This window comes from Chaetura pelagica, unplaced genomic scaffold, assembly GCF_000747805.2.
Source record: "Chaetura pelagica isolate M959 unplaced genomic scaffold, ChaPel_1.0 scaffold181, whole genome shotgun sequence".
Lineage (NCBI taxonomy): Eukaryota > Metazoa > Chordata > Aves > Apodiformes > Apodidae > Chaetura > Chaetura pelagica.
In genome coordinates, this window is record NW_009951992.1 from 754,235 (window position 1) to 768,044 (window position 13,810).

The following is a 13,810-nucleotide window of genomic DNA, read 5'->3' on the forward strand; positions in this document are numbered from 1 at the left end:
AGCCCTGCCGCCTCCCCCCCCAGCCCTGCCGCCTCCTCCCCCAGCCCTGCCTCCTCCCCGAGAGGGCTCCCAAATAACGTGATTCCGGGGTTTTGTCTGTCTCTGAGCAATGTTTTGGGGTTGTACCCGGGGGGGAGGGAGGGTCCAGAGGCCTCCCAGTCCCACTGCCTCCCCCAGGGGGCAGGGCTGGCGGGTTCCAGCCCGGGCTGTGTCAGAGCCTCCCCGGAGCGTGTGCTGAGGGGCTTGTGTTTTTTTAGAAAAATAAATTGAATGGAAACTTTCTCGTTGCTCTCAGCGTGCTGCATGCCAGGAGACCCCTGCACACAGCCCAGCAGTGCTTGGCTCCTGTGCCACCTCTGCCTGAGAAGGGAGGAGAAGTACGTCATGGTCTGATCCCTGAGGAGTTTTTTCAGTTTCTCTATCCTAAAACAGGAGTTACAGGTTAATGTTTATATATATTTTCTTTTTTTTTTTCTTTTATTTGTGTTCAGCTATACACTGTGAGCTCTGTCCACCCCTTCTGGCTGTGGAAAAGGTAAAATACCAGGGAAAATTACTTCTCTATGCAGAAGAAGGTTGTGAAGAATGAGCCAGCACAGCACCCCCTGGCTTTAAAGCAGGACACCTGTGCTTTAAATAAAGGCTAAAAGGACATAATGACTTTGATCTTGCAGGGACATGTATTTGCTTGCTGACCCTCCAAAGGTTTTAACAGGGATTTTTGCCTGTTTCTGAATGAGCAGAAGCAGCAGGTCCCAGGAAAGGGGGAAGTGGCTTCCACTCCTGGTGAGCCCCCTCCCTGGGGAGTGCTGGGCTTCTGCTGTTGGTTGTGGTAAAGGAGCTCCCTGGTCTTCTTGTCAGCCTTAAACCAGCTGCCCCTTGGCTGTGAGACTAGTGAGTTTCTTCATGCTTTGTACTAATAATGCTGCTCTGTTTTTTCCTCAGGGCCTTACATGTTGGGCACTGGACTCCTGCTGTATCTTCTCTCTAAGGAAATCTATGTCATTAACCACGAGACAGTTGCATCTTTCTGCATATTGTCAGTCATTATTTATGGTGTAAAAAAGTTTGGGGCTGATGTAGCAGCTTTTGCTGACAAACTTAATGAGGTGAGAAACCATGATCTGAGTTAGAAACTGAAGAGGCTGCCCAGGGAAGCTGTGGCTGCCCCATCCCTGGCAGTGTTGAAGGGCAGGTTGGATGGGGCTTGGAGCAGCCTGGGCTGGTGGGAGGTGTCCCTGCCCATGCAGGGGTGGGACTGGATGGGCTTTAAGGTCCCTTCCAACCCAAACCAGTCTGGGATTCTTAAGTTATTTGCTTGAATATTGAAATGCACACAGTGTCCAGGCGGTCATAACAACCTGAATGTGGTGTCTGCAAAATGCTGCGTGAATGAAGTGTGCCTTCAAAAATGAAACCCCTTGCACCAGCAGGAGTGGTTTTGATAATGAGCCTTCCTCCTCCCCTGAGCCTTCCTTCCTCCTCCCCTGGGCACCTCCAGCCCCAGCACCTCCCGCAGACGCTGCTCCTTCCTCACGCAGGGTTTCAGAAAGTCATTACCCATCGCTCGTGCTCCTTGTGTCTGCCTTTCATTCTGAAGCATGTGTTTTGTTTCTCCCAGGAAAAAGTTGCTAAGGCTTTAGCTGTGAAAAACGAGGCCATTAAGGACCTGGAGACAGCCATTGAGCAGGAGAAGAAGGAGCAGTGGAGGGTCGAGGGCCGCTCCTACCTCTTCGATGCCAAGCGGGTGGGTGCTCAGCTCTGCTCTTCACTCTGCCCCCTCTTCTGGGGCCTCTCAGTGCACCAAAGCAGCACTCTCTGCCCAACCCTCTGTGTTCTTGCCAAACATTCACTGGTGGGTTTCATGTGTCCCCAGAACAACATTGCCATGCTGCTGGAGGCCAACTACCGGGAGCGGCTGCTGACCGTGTACAACGAGGTGAAGAAGAGGCTGGACTACCAGGTGGCCATGCAGAACCTGAAGCGCCAGAGGGAGCAGGACCACATGATCCAGTGGGTGGAGAAGAGTGTTGTTCAGAGCATCACACCTCAGCAGGTACTTGAGAGTTTGGGTTTTTTTTTCCATCTGCTTTACATTTTACTTTTTAGGAGCATGTGCTGCCCAGTGGTACTGGCTGAAGCCAAGGGGTGGTGGGTCATCTCTGGGTAACTCCCAGATGTGCCTGCAGCAGGTTCCTGCTGCTGAGTGGGAGCTCTCAAGCCCTGTGAGGAGGTGCCTGGTGTTGGCTGTGATTTAAGCCAGAGTCATCTGTGGTGGTGGCCATGGCAGCACAGAGCTTAGGACAAGGTGTATAGCTAACAGGTCAGGGGGTTCCCTTGTGAAATGTCTAAGACCATGGCAGTTCAGGATCTGCAGGTGGGCTGTAGGTGTCCTTTAAGGGAGGAAGCTGAGAACAAAAAAAGAAAATGTGTTCCTGGCACTGGTCACTGTTTGGGATTGAGCTTCTGACTTAATGAGCTATAGTTACGTCCCTTTTCATCTGTAACTTGTGTTGAAGTCTAAAGGAGTCCAGAAGATGTGTTAGGATGCATGTTGTGCTTGTTGGGGTGTCTTTGATCAGCTCTGAACCCTGGTGTCCTGTCTCTTGCAGCAGAAGGAAAGCATTGCCAAGTGCATCCTGGACCTGAAGGCGCTATCCAAGAGCGCACAGGCAACAGCGTGAGCCCCTGCTGTTCCACTCCCCTGTCTCTCCTAACTACTGGTGAAACTGTATGAGTCTAAACTACCATTAAACAAACCAACCAACCACTCTGCTGTTTTTCACTACCTGTATCAACAGGCATTTCCTTTTTGTGTTGGAATGAGCTGCATCAGTCACCACTGGTTACATTTTAGCAGGAATTACTTGCAGCCCCAGCCTGTGGGTTCTGTTTGGTTCCTCCCTTGGTGGGAGACACTCCCAGCCATCAGATACAGAACCTCAGAGTGAAAACGTCTGGTGCTGATGCAGTGATGGGTTTTGGTTTAGAATTCTGTGTAATAGTGACGTGCAGGGAACTTCTGTAATCATAAACATGTTCTGCCATCCAGATAAGGGCTCGTGCTCCTGTTGGGGGTACCCTGAATGAATGTCTTCATCTTAGAAATGAACTGAAGGAAACACTTTCGTAACAAAGCCTCAAACAGTGATGAAAGCATCTTCCTGTGGAAAGAGGATCTACCTGGCAGGAAATGTATCAAAAGCTGCCAGACAACTTGGTTTCAACTGAACTTGGCAATATTAAGTTTGAAACGGTGAAATGAGTAGGTGGGGTTTTATTCTTGATTTTCACAGGGGAAAAAAATAAAAGCTGGTCTTCTCTGTGTAACAAGGGAAATGGTTCCATGTCGTGACAGGGCAGTTTAACCCTTCTGCATTTCATCTGAGAGAGCCATCTTTCCCTGCAGGGGTTGCTGTATCTCAGATGCCCCCAAACACTGAGCTGCCTGCAGGGTCATCCTCTCTGTGTTGGGAATGATTGATTTGTTTAGCAAATAAGGCTGAGGAAGAGGCTGAGGCTGTGCTCAGGTGCCTGTGTTGATGTGGGTCAGTGCTACACCTGGGAAATGCTGCCACTGAGTGGAGTTGGCAAAACAGCCCAGGTTTCAGCACAGCAGCTCCCACCAAATGTGTCTGGAGGGGAGTGCCCTGGAGCTGAAGCTGGCCTCTCAGATCAGCAGTTCCTGACAGTGCAAGTGTTTCTCAGTTTCCTGGTGGTTTGGTTCGTAGTGGGGTATTTTTTTTTTTTTAATAAAAAGTGAAGTTGCTCAACTTCCACATTTGAATGAGCTTGAGCTCTAACTCGACTGACACAGATTCTTTCCAAGCAAGTGAAGCTGTGCTGAGCTCCAGGAGGGCTCCACCAGCAGGAGGGAGCAGCTCCGGGCTGCCAGGTAAGAGGGGCTGTCCCAGCTGTCCCGCTGCTGCAAGCACAACCTGCTGGGGGGCTCTGGAGCTCTCGGGGCTCTCGAGGTGACAGCAACAAGCAGCAGGATGTTTGTCTTCAGGTTGTTGTCAGCAGTACTTGTGTGCTGTTCATGCTGTGCTGGGGGGTTGGTAACAGGCTGGGGGTGTCTTATCTTGGATGTTCCACCCCCAAATTCGAGAAGAAAGTTACCAAGTTATTGTTCCTGCTCTGGTGGGAAAAAAAGAAAAGTGTAACTTGAGAAAGCAAAAATTGAAGAGACTTTTTTGTCAAAGCTGCCTCTGGTGGTGAAAACAACCACCAGGTTGATTCGGTTCTAGGTCCTGCCAGAACAACGTTTGGGGGCTGGTTTGGTGAGAAGCCTCCCTGTGCTAGGAGCAGGGACCAGAGCTGGGGCAGCAGGAGCTGTGCTGAGTGATGGCCCCTCTGCTCTGCCTTTGTGCAGGGGATGCCTGAAACACTCATCAGTTAATCCATTAACTTTCTGAGGAGAGGGGTTGCCTTTGTTTTGCTCCAGGGTCTGTGTACATGCATGTATATAAATAATACTTTTTTCCCCCTCCCTCCTTTTAGCTGCCCTTACTGTTGGTCAGTGCTTGGAGAGGATGGGAGGTGGCTCCTCGACAGAACATAAAGGTATTTCTCTGATGTAAGGGATTTTGTTCCATGCAGTGCTCTTGATGAAGCTGGTGGTGTCCTGGCTCAAAGGGCTGCTGTGCAGATGTGTGTGTTTGGGGAAGAACCACAGGGCTGCCCAAGGCTGCTGGGGAACTGAATAACTGAATGTTTTTGACCCACTTTCAGCTCTCTTAATGGAGAAGTGATGTATTTACAATAATACTTCCTTTAATAGGTGCTTGGCTTTAGGTAGTTCTTGTTGCTTGTAATATTGCTGGAGGAATTAACATGTTTTAAAACCAGTTTTTGATGTATTTTTTTCTGTGTTCACTTGCAGCTACACCAAAACCCATTCCCACTACTGTCCCTGTCTATACCTCCACAGCTGACTCAAAAGCTTCAGAAGTTAAATGCTGGATTAATGAGTAAATGCTCCACCTTTATTTCCTGATTTCAAACACCAAATCCCCTCAGACTGCAGCCTCCTCCCACCAGCAGGAGTTATATGCAGTACATTTTATGTCTTGGGGTTTTACAAGCTTGTGTAGAATTCCCTAGTCTGTGCACTAGGTATTTAATTCATTGTGATGCTTAATGCAGTTACACACCTTTTAGGCTCATGGGGCTTGGGATAAATGATACATTATACTTCATAAAGTCTGGTGCATTTGATAACTACTGATTCTTCAACCCCTCTGTTAAAACTGGGAACTCTGACCCCAGTTTCTGTCTATCAACAGCCATGAAATACTCTGCTTGTCGTTAGCCTTTATCTCTGGCATCCTGGTGACTGTTCTGGTTTTTGTCATCATCTGCCTCTTCAGGAAAAGTAAGTGGCACAGGGGGGGGAAGAAGGGCAGCAGGATGATCTGGACCTGGTGGCAGAGAAGTGGAAGAATTAACTGCAGCACTGATGAGCACTGTCTGGCTTTGGAGGGGTTTTTTTTGTTCTGATTCTGAGTTCCCAGCAGTTGCTTTCATCCTAGTCCAGCTGCTTCCAGCAGGTGGGCAGGGACTGGGCCACCCTCCTCCCAGGGCTGCCAAGCTGCTCACAGTGCAGGGAAGGTCTGTGCCAGGTCTTACAAGACCTGTCTAAGCCACGCTCTGCTGCTGTGTCCCCCTGAGCCTGCTGTCCCCAAGCACAGGGCTGGCAGCTGGGACTGGGGTCCCTCTCCTCCCTAGAGTGCAAGAGATCCTGCCAACGTTTACAAGAACAAGTTTCCTCCCAGACAGTGACTGAGGAGTCTGCTGACAACACCCAGGTAAAGGCCACAGCTCTTGTTTTTATTGTTTTATGCAGAGACTTCACATCTTGATGGAATAGCAAATACTAACTGGGAAGGGAGAGGGGAGAAAAAGGGTTTGTCCTTGCAAAGCTGGAGCATTTGCTGACAGATCTTTTGGCTAAGGGAAAGTTCTTCCTTTGGTGTGTCCAAGGCTTCCCCTGTTTCTGGTTGCCAGGGAGTCACCTGAGGAGGTACCTGGAGAGCAGCATGAAGATGTTGCTTCTCTGCTTGCTCAGGGCACCAATGTCACACTTGCCTTGTGTTTCCAGGGTCCTGAGGCTTAACTGAATCACTAATTAGGCAGGTTAGGGGAACATGTGTTTGAAGGGCAAGCATTTCTGCAGTTTTTGTTCCCATTGCTGGTTCTTTGCCAGCCCCTAATGCAGAGTCCACCCAGGATCCTGAGCTGGACAAACAAGGGGTCTGATCCAGCCTCGAGTTTGCAGGATTTCCCACATGCAGGGACAGGCTGTGGCTGCCTGTGGTGTTGAGGACAGATGCAAAGCAGGAAGTTTATGCTAAGATGTGATGCTTGCACGTGCTCTAATGGCTGTGGCTTCTTTCACGTCCCCAGAATGAGGTTTCCTACTCCACCCTGGTCTTCCAGCAAAGTCGGACGCCAGCAGCTGTGTGACAGGGAAGGTTCTGGTGGAGTGAAGATGTTTGCACTTTCTGCACCTCAGATGCTGCTGGAACATTAGACCTGTAGTGCTCTGAGGAATGCCAGCACTGCCATATGTAACATCAGCTCATTTTATAGTCACAAGGAGAAATCAGTGTCTCCCATCCCAAGCTGCTTGCCATCAGGGTGGCCAGACCTGCTGTTTAGGCTGCATCTCCTCACCTGCAGGAATCCCAGCGAGTCCCTGCAATGCACTTGTAACGTTCCCACTGGTGTGTTTGCTGTTGCTTTGAGCTGCCAAAGAGAACTGAAAAACTGAGATGTTTCTCTGTCTGTTCACGCCCTTATGTTTCCCTTCTCTGTCACTGACAGCAGCATTTGTCCTGGTGTTCTGATGGCCAGGTGTTCTGCTGAGGGACTTGCTGCCCCTTGAAGTGATGCTGATGTGCAGATGTTGCTTCCTGCTGGGGTGGCACAAAACACAAGCACCCTGGCAGTGCAACCACCACCGTGTCTAGAAATGTGAATTCGTGTTCTTACTGCTCTGAACAGATTGTAGAAAGTTAAAAATATTCCTCTTTTCACCAGCTGGGGGAAAGTAACCGCTGGTGACTCAGCAGCCACAGAACCTCTGTGCCCGTGGTGAGGGATCCCCGTCGGTGCTGCGGGGCTGAACCGGAGCTGAGCTGCCCGCTGCTCACACCTGGGGCTTCGGGAGCCTCCTCCTCTTGTGGTCCGAGCCGGCAGGGGGGTGAGCTGCTCTCCGGGGGGGTCTCTCGGGCAGGACAAGAGCCCTGGTCCAGCACCGGGCGGGGGGAGCGGCCGGGCCGGGACCTCCCGCAGCCCGGGGGGCTCTGGGCGCTGCCCCCGCTCCCCACAACCCACGGGCAGGTTGTGTTGGAACCAGCAGTTCCGTGCTCTCGAGGTGGGGTCTGCTTTTCTGCAGAAAGCAATCACTTCTGTCATCTGATGGAGGGAGATGGTGGAGCAGAGCTCTGCTGTGACTTCCTCTGCCGGGCCGGTTATTGACAGAGCTGCACAGCTTCGGTCTCTGATAAGGGGTAAATCAGATAATAAATGGAGTTGCCTGATCTCAGCTAAAGGCAAGATAAAGAACAGAATGATGCACTCCCTTTTCTGCTTTTTCTAATGACTTTTGTTATTTAGAGGTGGAGAGGAAGGATCCTGGCCCTTAATGACCTATTTCCATCTTGACCCGTGTTCCCTGGGAGCAGGGCTGTGTGAGCTGTAACAGTCCTGCAATTTCTGTGCCCTCCTGGTCAGGTCACCAACTACAGTGTGGAGATCTCCTGCAGGCTGCTTTTCTGGTTGTTGTGGGAGAAGAGCAAGCTGAAGTAACGTAAAATCCATCTAATATTTATTGTTACCCACGAAAATGTGATGACACTGCAGTGCAGGTTGACCAGACTCAAATGTGCAGCCTAAATAGACAGAGAAGACAAAGGGTGTAAGAACAGTTGGTGAGGACATGCCTGGGTTGTCAACTGCTGCATTTCCAGCAACAAAGAGCACATTTATCCTATTTTTCCATGGACCCAGCCAATCCTCGTGGAAAAAAACCCAAAACAACAAAGGGCAAACTTTGCTTTAAGTATCTCTTCTGTATTTTGAAATGATTTAGTACAAAGACAAACCTCTCCACATCATTACATACACCTTTAGAGCAGTCTTCAGCTCTGTAACAGGTTGCTACAAAGTGTGACTGTTCTTCAGGTTTACAGAGGAGACCTGCAGCAGATGAGGGAGGTTTGATAGAGTTGTTCATCTGCAGGTGGGTGTTGCAGGAGATGCTGCAGTTGCTACTACAGGTGCTACTGGACACAAAAAAGAAAGGGCACGTCTGGCTGTGTAGAAGCAAAAAGTCTGCCTTGTTACCTGTGCTTTGGGGTGCTGCTCTACCAAGTGCCATTAATGAAAACTGGAAGATCCTGTTAAATGAAGATGCTTGCCTGGAAGATCTGGGCTTGGTACAGCAACCACTAAGCAGAATGCTCTGGGTACAATAATGCAGAAGATCTTAAGGTCCTTTTGAGCTTAATGTCAAATGTGCCTCAGATTGAGTAAGAGGAGCTTCCCCTTCTCATAATTCCCCTTATCTTAAAGCAGTTTGTGCAAGAGAGAAAGTAGCTGAAACAGAACATTTCTGTCCATGAGTTTCTTAACAAAGGAAAGTGGTTCATCAGTGTCTGGTACGTGCTGGCAGGTCAACATTTGTCCTTATGATCTTTGGTCTGATGTTTGCCCTCTAAGGACTGGGTCTGGCTTCTTGCACAGGATGTAGGTCCTTAGAATGAAAAGGTAGGTGTTCTTGAACTTCTTTATCTTGCACGCATAGACAATGGGGTTCACGGCAGAATTGATGTGGGATAACAGGATTCCCAGGTACATCAGGTAGGGGGGGATATGACAGTCAGGGCAAAAATAGGAAATGCAGTTTATAATGCACAGAGGCAACCAGGATATGGCAAAGAGAAAGAGAACAAGTGCTAGAGATTTGGCTGCCTTGAACTCCTGTCCATAAAAGCCTCGTGCCCCTCTCACACCAGCTGCTCCTTGGCTGAGCTTCTTCCGGATGATGTAAAAGATCTCGATGTACAGGGCACTCATGATGAGCAGGGGGACAAGGGTACATGTGAAGAAGCCAAAATACACCATGTAATCCATCCTCATCACAGAGGTAAATCGGCACCTGGGCAAGTCAGAGCTTATTCCTTCTGCCTTGTTCCATCCAAACATGGGGACTAATCCCAACAGCAGAGACACAGACCAGCACAAACCCAGTGCCCACCAGACTCTTCTCTCTGTAGTGATTATCTTATACCTATTGGGGAAGAAAACCCAGGGTGTGTTAAACAGAAGTGCTTAAAATAGTTAAGGTTTCGAGAACTCATGTTCAAATACTACAGGTTCATTGTTCATGGAGCATTAGCTGCTTTTGAAGGGGGAATCTTATTCTGAGAAGCCCTTAATTTGTACCAGTTACTTTGCAGCACCCATAAGATGAATGATGCTTAACTTGCCCTCTTTTTATAATTGGATGTTTTCTAATTTCATTATGAACTTAGTGCTGCTCTTGCCCAGATGCTGCTTGTCCTCTGTTTGCAGTCCTGTCTGACCACTCAGCTCCCTCAGGGCTACCTTACTCTTTGCATGTGCTTTATGCCATTTGCAGGACCAAACTGTCCTTTCCCTCTTCATTTTCATAGGTCCTTTTCCCATAAATAGTTCTTTCCTGTGTGGGGTTATGCTTTGCATTTCTAGCTTACACACTTTCCCATTCAAACATAGAGTGAATGGTTTCTTCAGCTGGCCCTTAAGTCTTGTACTTTTTTTTTATTATTATTATTTAATTTTCAGCAAACACTTAAGGAATTTTATTTCAAGGACCAATCTCAAAAATGCAAAGGAACCTACAGTACTCTCAACATCCTGCACAAGTTACTGCACATCTGGAGAATCCAGGTATTTGACCACAGGCTCTTGTGGCCAAATCCTGATCAGCAGTAGAACAGAGACAGGGGTCCTGCAGAAACACCCTCCCCCCCACCCAGGGTCTGCCCAGGCTGTGCTATGAGCTGCACAGGTGGTTCCTGCTCTAGGCAGCTCATCTTGGGTGGCCTTGAAGGCACAGGTACTTTCTCCACAGACAAATGTGTGTTTAGACTCAGTCTTTGGGAGAAAAGGGCCGAGTTAAGGAGGAGGGAGGAGGTGGCACTGGCAGGACAGAGGCTGGGCACGGGGAAGCTGGCAGGGGCAGGGCAGCCCGTGGTGCTGCAGCACTCACCTGATGGGCAGCTTCACGCGCAGGTAGCGGTCGATGGCGATGGCCAGGAGGGAGAGGGTGGAGGCGTTGGTGAAAACCACCAACAGGCAGCACATGAACAGGCAGGCGTAGGAGCGGACGCGGATGCCCAGGCTCACCACGATGGCCAAGGGCATGACCAGGAGCCCCACGGCGATGTCAGCCAGGGCCAGGGACACCAGGAAGTACAGGGTTGTGTTCTGGAACGTCGCGTTCAGCTTCGCTGCCCACACCACCAGGATGTTCCCCAAAGTGGCAAACAAAGCGATCAGGCACTCGGCACCAATGTAGAACCCGTCCAGGCTGCTTAGCACCACGCTGCTGTTGGGCATGGCAACCTGCTGGAGATGCTCCCACCTTGGCCTCAGCTGCAGAAGGGACCAATGGCATCGATGATCTTCTGTGGGATCCGTCCTGTGTGTCCAGGGCTCAGCTGTTCCAGTGACTGCAGTGCCCAAACCTCTGCCAGTGCTGCACGTCCTCAGTGAATCAGCTCTTGCCTTTCCACAGAGCTGCCAGTCCCTCGACCTCCAGGAAACATTCCCCCTCTGGCTGCATCTCCTGAGGCTCACAGCATCCCTCCTGCAGCCCGAGATCCGTCACACACTTCGGAAATCTATTTTAAAGGGAAAAAAAAATGGAAATGCCTCCCCAGACTTGCTTACCAGCAGCCAATAAACAAACCCTTGAGCTGCTTCCTCTTCCCAGGCACAGTTTTATGTGGCAGAAGTGTAACTGGAGTGCAAAGCTGCTGCCTTATCAATATAGATAATCGCCCTGCAGTCACTATAGGAAATGAGGCGGTTCAGGGGACATCAGACGGGTGCTTCTTTGAATTCCAATACTTGATTTAAATTTCAGGTATACTATTTCAGTTCAGGCCCCAAGGTGGCTGAAAAATGCTCTTTACTTGGACCTTTCTGAGAAGAACACTGCTGTAATTCAGGTGACACTTTCAGCAAGAGCCCCCATTTCCACTAGGAATCAGTACAACAACCAGCAAAGGCTCAGGAAGGGAGGTGCTTCCTCTAGAAGACAGAGGAGCCAAGGAAAGCTGTGGGAAGTGGTGGGAAACAGTGGGGAGAGAGTGTGAAAGCTGTGATCTGCTCTCTGCAGGGGAGCCCAGCAGTGTGTGGGTCTGCAGTGAGGAGCTGCTCCCCTCCCAGATGAGACTGAAGAGATGCAGATGTGAGCTCTGTCTGCCTGTGAGTCACAGGGTCACCTGGCTCTGGGACAAGGAGAAAAGTGTGCACTCCAGGAATGAGCACATAGAGAGTGAAAAATTAGGTGGATGGTGCCACACGAGTGTAACGAAGCCTTAAGCAAACCTGGGTAATGTTCAATTTCCCAGAGACTGACTCCTCTGCCTCTTCCACCCAACTCCCTGGCAAAACTGGGGATGGGGAAGTGAAATCAGCCCTGGTAGAAGACAAAGACAGGAAGAACTAAGACTTCTTCATTATTCTCCACTCTCAAAAGAATTGGACAAATTCTGCTGCCTTGAAATCAATGTAAGGGCTTCTTCCTGCCCGACTGGGGGGCATTTTGGTAGAATTACTGCTGGGGAAATGGTGAGCTGGTGAGTCCCAGTCTGGAACTGAACTTGGCTGTGCTGGTTTTCTAGTCAAATCAGACACAGGATTTCTGTGGGTGCAGGAGGTAAATCCCAGGGGCACAGCTGGGATGTGTCACTTCTCTGGGAACGGCCCGGGCAGGAGCAGGCAGGCAGCACCCTGCAGCTCTGGGCAGACAGGGCACGAGAGCCCTCCCCACTTCCTGCACCCACCCTGCATCTCTGCTCAGCCCCTCAGCTTCCTTCTTCTGCCCTGCTCCCTGTGCCTGCAGGATGATCCCTCTCAGCTACTGCAGGGCTGGGCTGTAGGAGCTTCGGCAGGACCCCCCTCTGCTGCCCTGTGCCTGCTGGAAACAGGGCTCCTGAGGAGAACATCTTGGTGCTGAGGGGGGTTTGCCCTGTGAATGAGCAGCATCAATGTGCTCTGCAGGCAGGTGATGGGGCTGGCAGAGCCCGGGCACCAGCCGGAGCTCTGGGAGGTTCCATCTGGGATCCCCACGGGTCTGGAGCTCTGCTGGTGCCCTGACAAGATGCAGCCTCTTCCTCACCCTCCTGGGGCACCCGTTTCCCAAGCCCTGACCCTCTCTTCGGGCTGGCCCAAATGCTTCTGCAGCTGCAGGGTGAGCTGGGGCAGGAACCAGCCCTGCAGCAGCTCAGATGAGCCATGAGCAGCACAAGGCTCAGATCCAGCCCCAAGGTTGGTTGACTCCAGCAGGTTGACAGGAGAGCTGACATGAGCGTTTGGCACCACTTCGCCCCTGCTAATGTCTCTTCCTTTTAGAGTCTTTCCTTTGTCTTTTTTAGCTCTATTTAAGGAAACTGTTTCTCAAATTGGTGGAGCTACAAAGAAATTCCCTGGCGTGTTGCCAGAGAGCAAATGCCTCTCTAAGTGCTGAGGTGCTGTAGGATGTCAGGAGGAGCTGGTCCCAGACTGCCAGGTTTCTGGTTGCACAAGGGGCAGCCAGTGAAACGCCAGGCAAGGGGACCCAGCCCGGGTCCAGCTGCTGGCAGGAGCTGCTTCGTGCTCTGGAAATGCTGTGACCTGGCACAGTGGGACAGCAGATCCTGCTTGAGGAAAGGTGCTTTGGAACGGAAGGAAAACGAGCACCAGCCCATAAGTTATAACACTAGATCCACTAGATCCTGCCCACACTTTTTCTTAGCAGGCAGGTGCTTTCCCAGGGGACACTGTCTCTGTCTGAAAGATGCCCACAGTGCTGCTGCTGGTCCTACCAGGGCACAGGCTGTCAGGATTCTTTTTTTTCTGTCCTTCCAGCAGCTGTGGGCTGGGGATGAGTTCAGGAGAGCACCAGTCTTCATGAAACCCGTGTCCATGTGCCTGTGTCATCTGTGTGAGCTGGGATGGGAAACCTGCCCTGGAGCAGAGGGGAAGGGTCTTCCTTCACCCCCAGCCTTTGCACTGCACTGAGCCCACGGGCCCCAGGTGAGGCAGAACATCTTCCTTGTCTCATTCTCTCACCCTCAGGTCACACGAGGGGCTGGTGCAGCCCCCTCATGAGAGGAGGGGACCATCACCTGCCCACAGGTATGTCCCTGATCCGTGCTCCCAGTGCCCCAGCTCTCCGTGCTCCTCGGGAGAAAAAAAACCCAAAGGAAAGGCCCCTTTGGGCCCCATCAGCCCCTGGGTTCGTGGCTGTCACTGGGACCTTCACCACCCAGTGACCCCCAGCCCTCCCTCTGTCCTCCCCACAGCCGTGCAAGTGCTGGTGTGACCCAGCCCGGGGGGAAGGAAGGGAGAGATCCCTCCTTGTTCCCCAGCACAGCCTCCCCCAGTCCTGCTGCCGGGAATCCCGCTGCTCTCCAGCTGCAGGCAGTGCTGGATGGGCAGCACTGGGTGGGCAGCACTGGGTGGGCAGCACTTGGTGGGCAGCACTGGGTGGGCAGCACTGGGTGGGCAGCACTGGGTGGGCAGCGCTGGGTGGGCAGCGCTGGGGGGGGGG

The 13,810-nt window shown here is 51.2% G+C and overlaps 2 protein-coding genes across 2 annotated transcripts; one reads left to right on the forward strand and one right to left on the reverse strand.

Annotated features, from left to right (window-relative positions):
* Nucleotides 1-109: 109 nt before the first annotated feature.
* ATP5F1 (ATP synthase, H+ transporting, mitochondrial Fo complex, subunit B1) lies at nt 110-2,684 on the forward strand. Its single transcript, XM_010002179.1, has 6 exons — nt 110-142; nt 258-441; nt 946-1,109; nt 1,622-1,747; nt 1,877-2,056; nt 2,613-2,684. The coding sequence occupies exons 1-6, from the start codon at nt 110-112 to the stop codon at nt 2,682-2,684; spliced, it is 759 nt and encodes a 252-aa protein (XP_010000481.1).
* Nucleotides 2,685-8,691: 6,007 nt separating this feature from the next.
* Nucleotides 8,692-10,608, reverse strand: ADORA3 (adenosine A3 receptor). The gene is made up of 2 exons (XM_010002191.1): nt 10,259-10,608; nt 8,692-9,295 (listed from the first exon to the last, which is right to left on the reverse strand). The coding sequence occupies exons 1-2, from the start codon at nt 10,606-10,608 to the stop codon at nt 8,692-8,694; spliced, it is 954 nt and encodes a 317-aa protein (XP_010000493.1).
* Nucleotides 10,609-13,810: the final 3,202 nt, after the last annotated feature.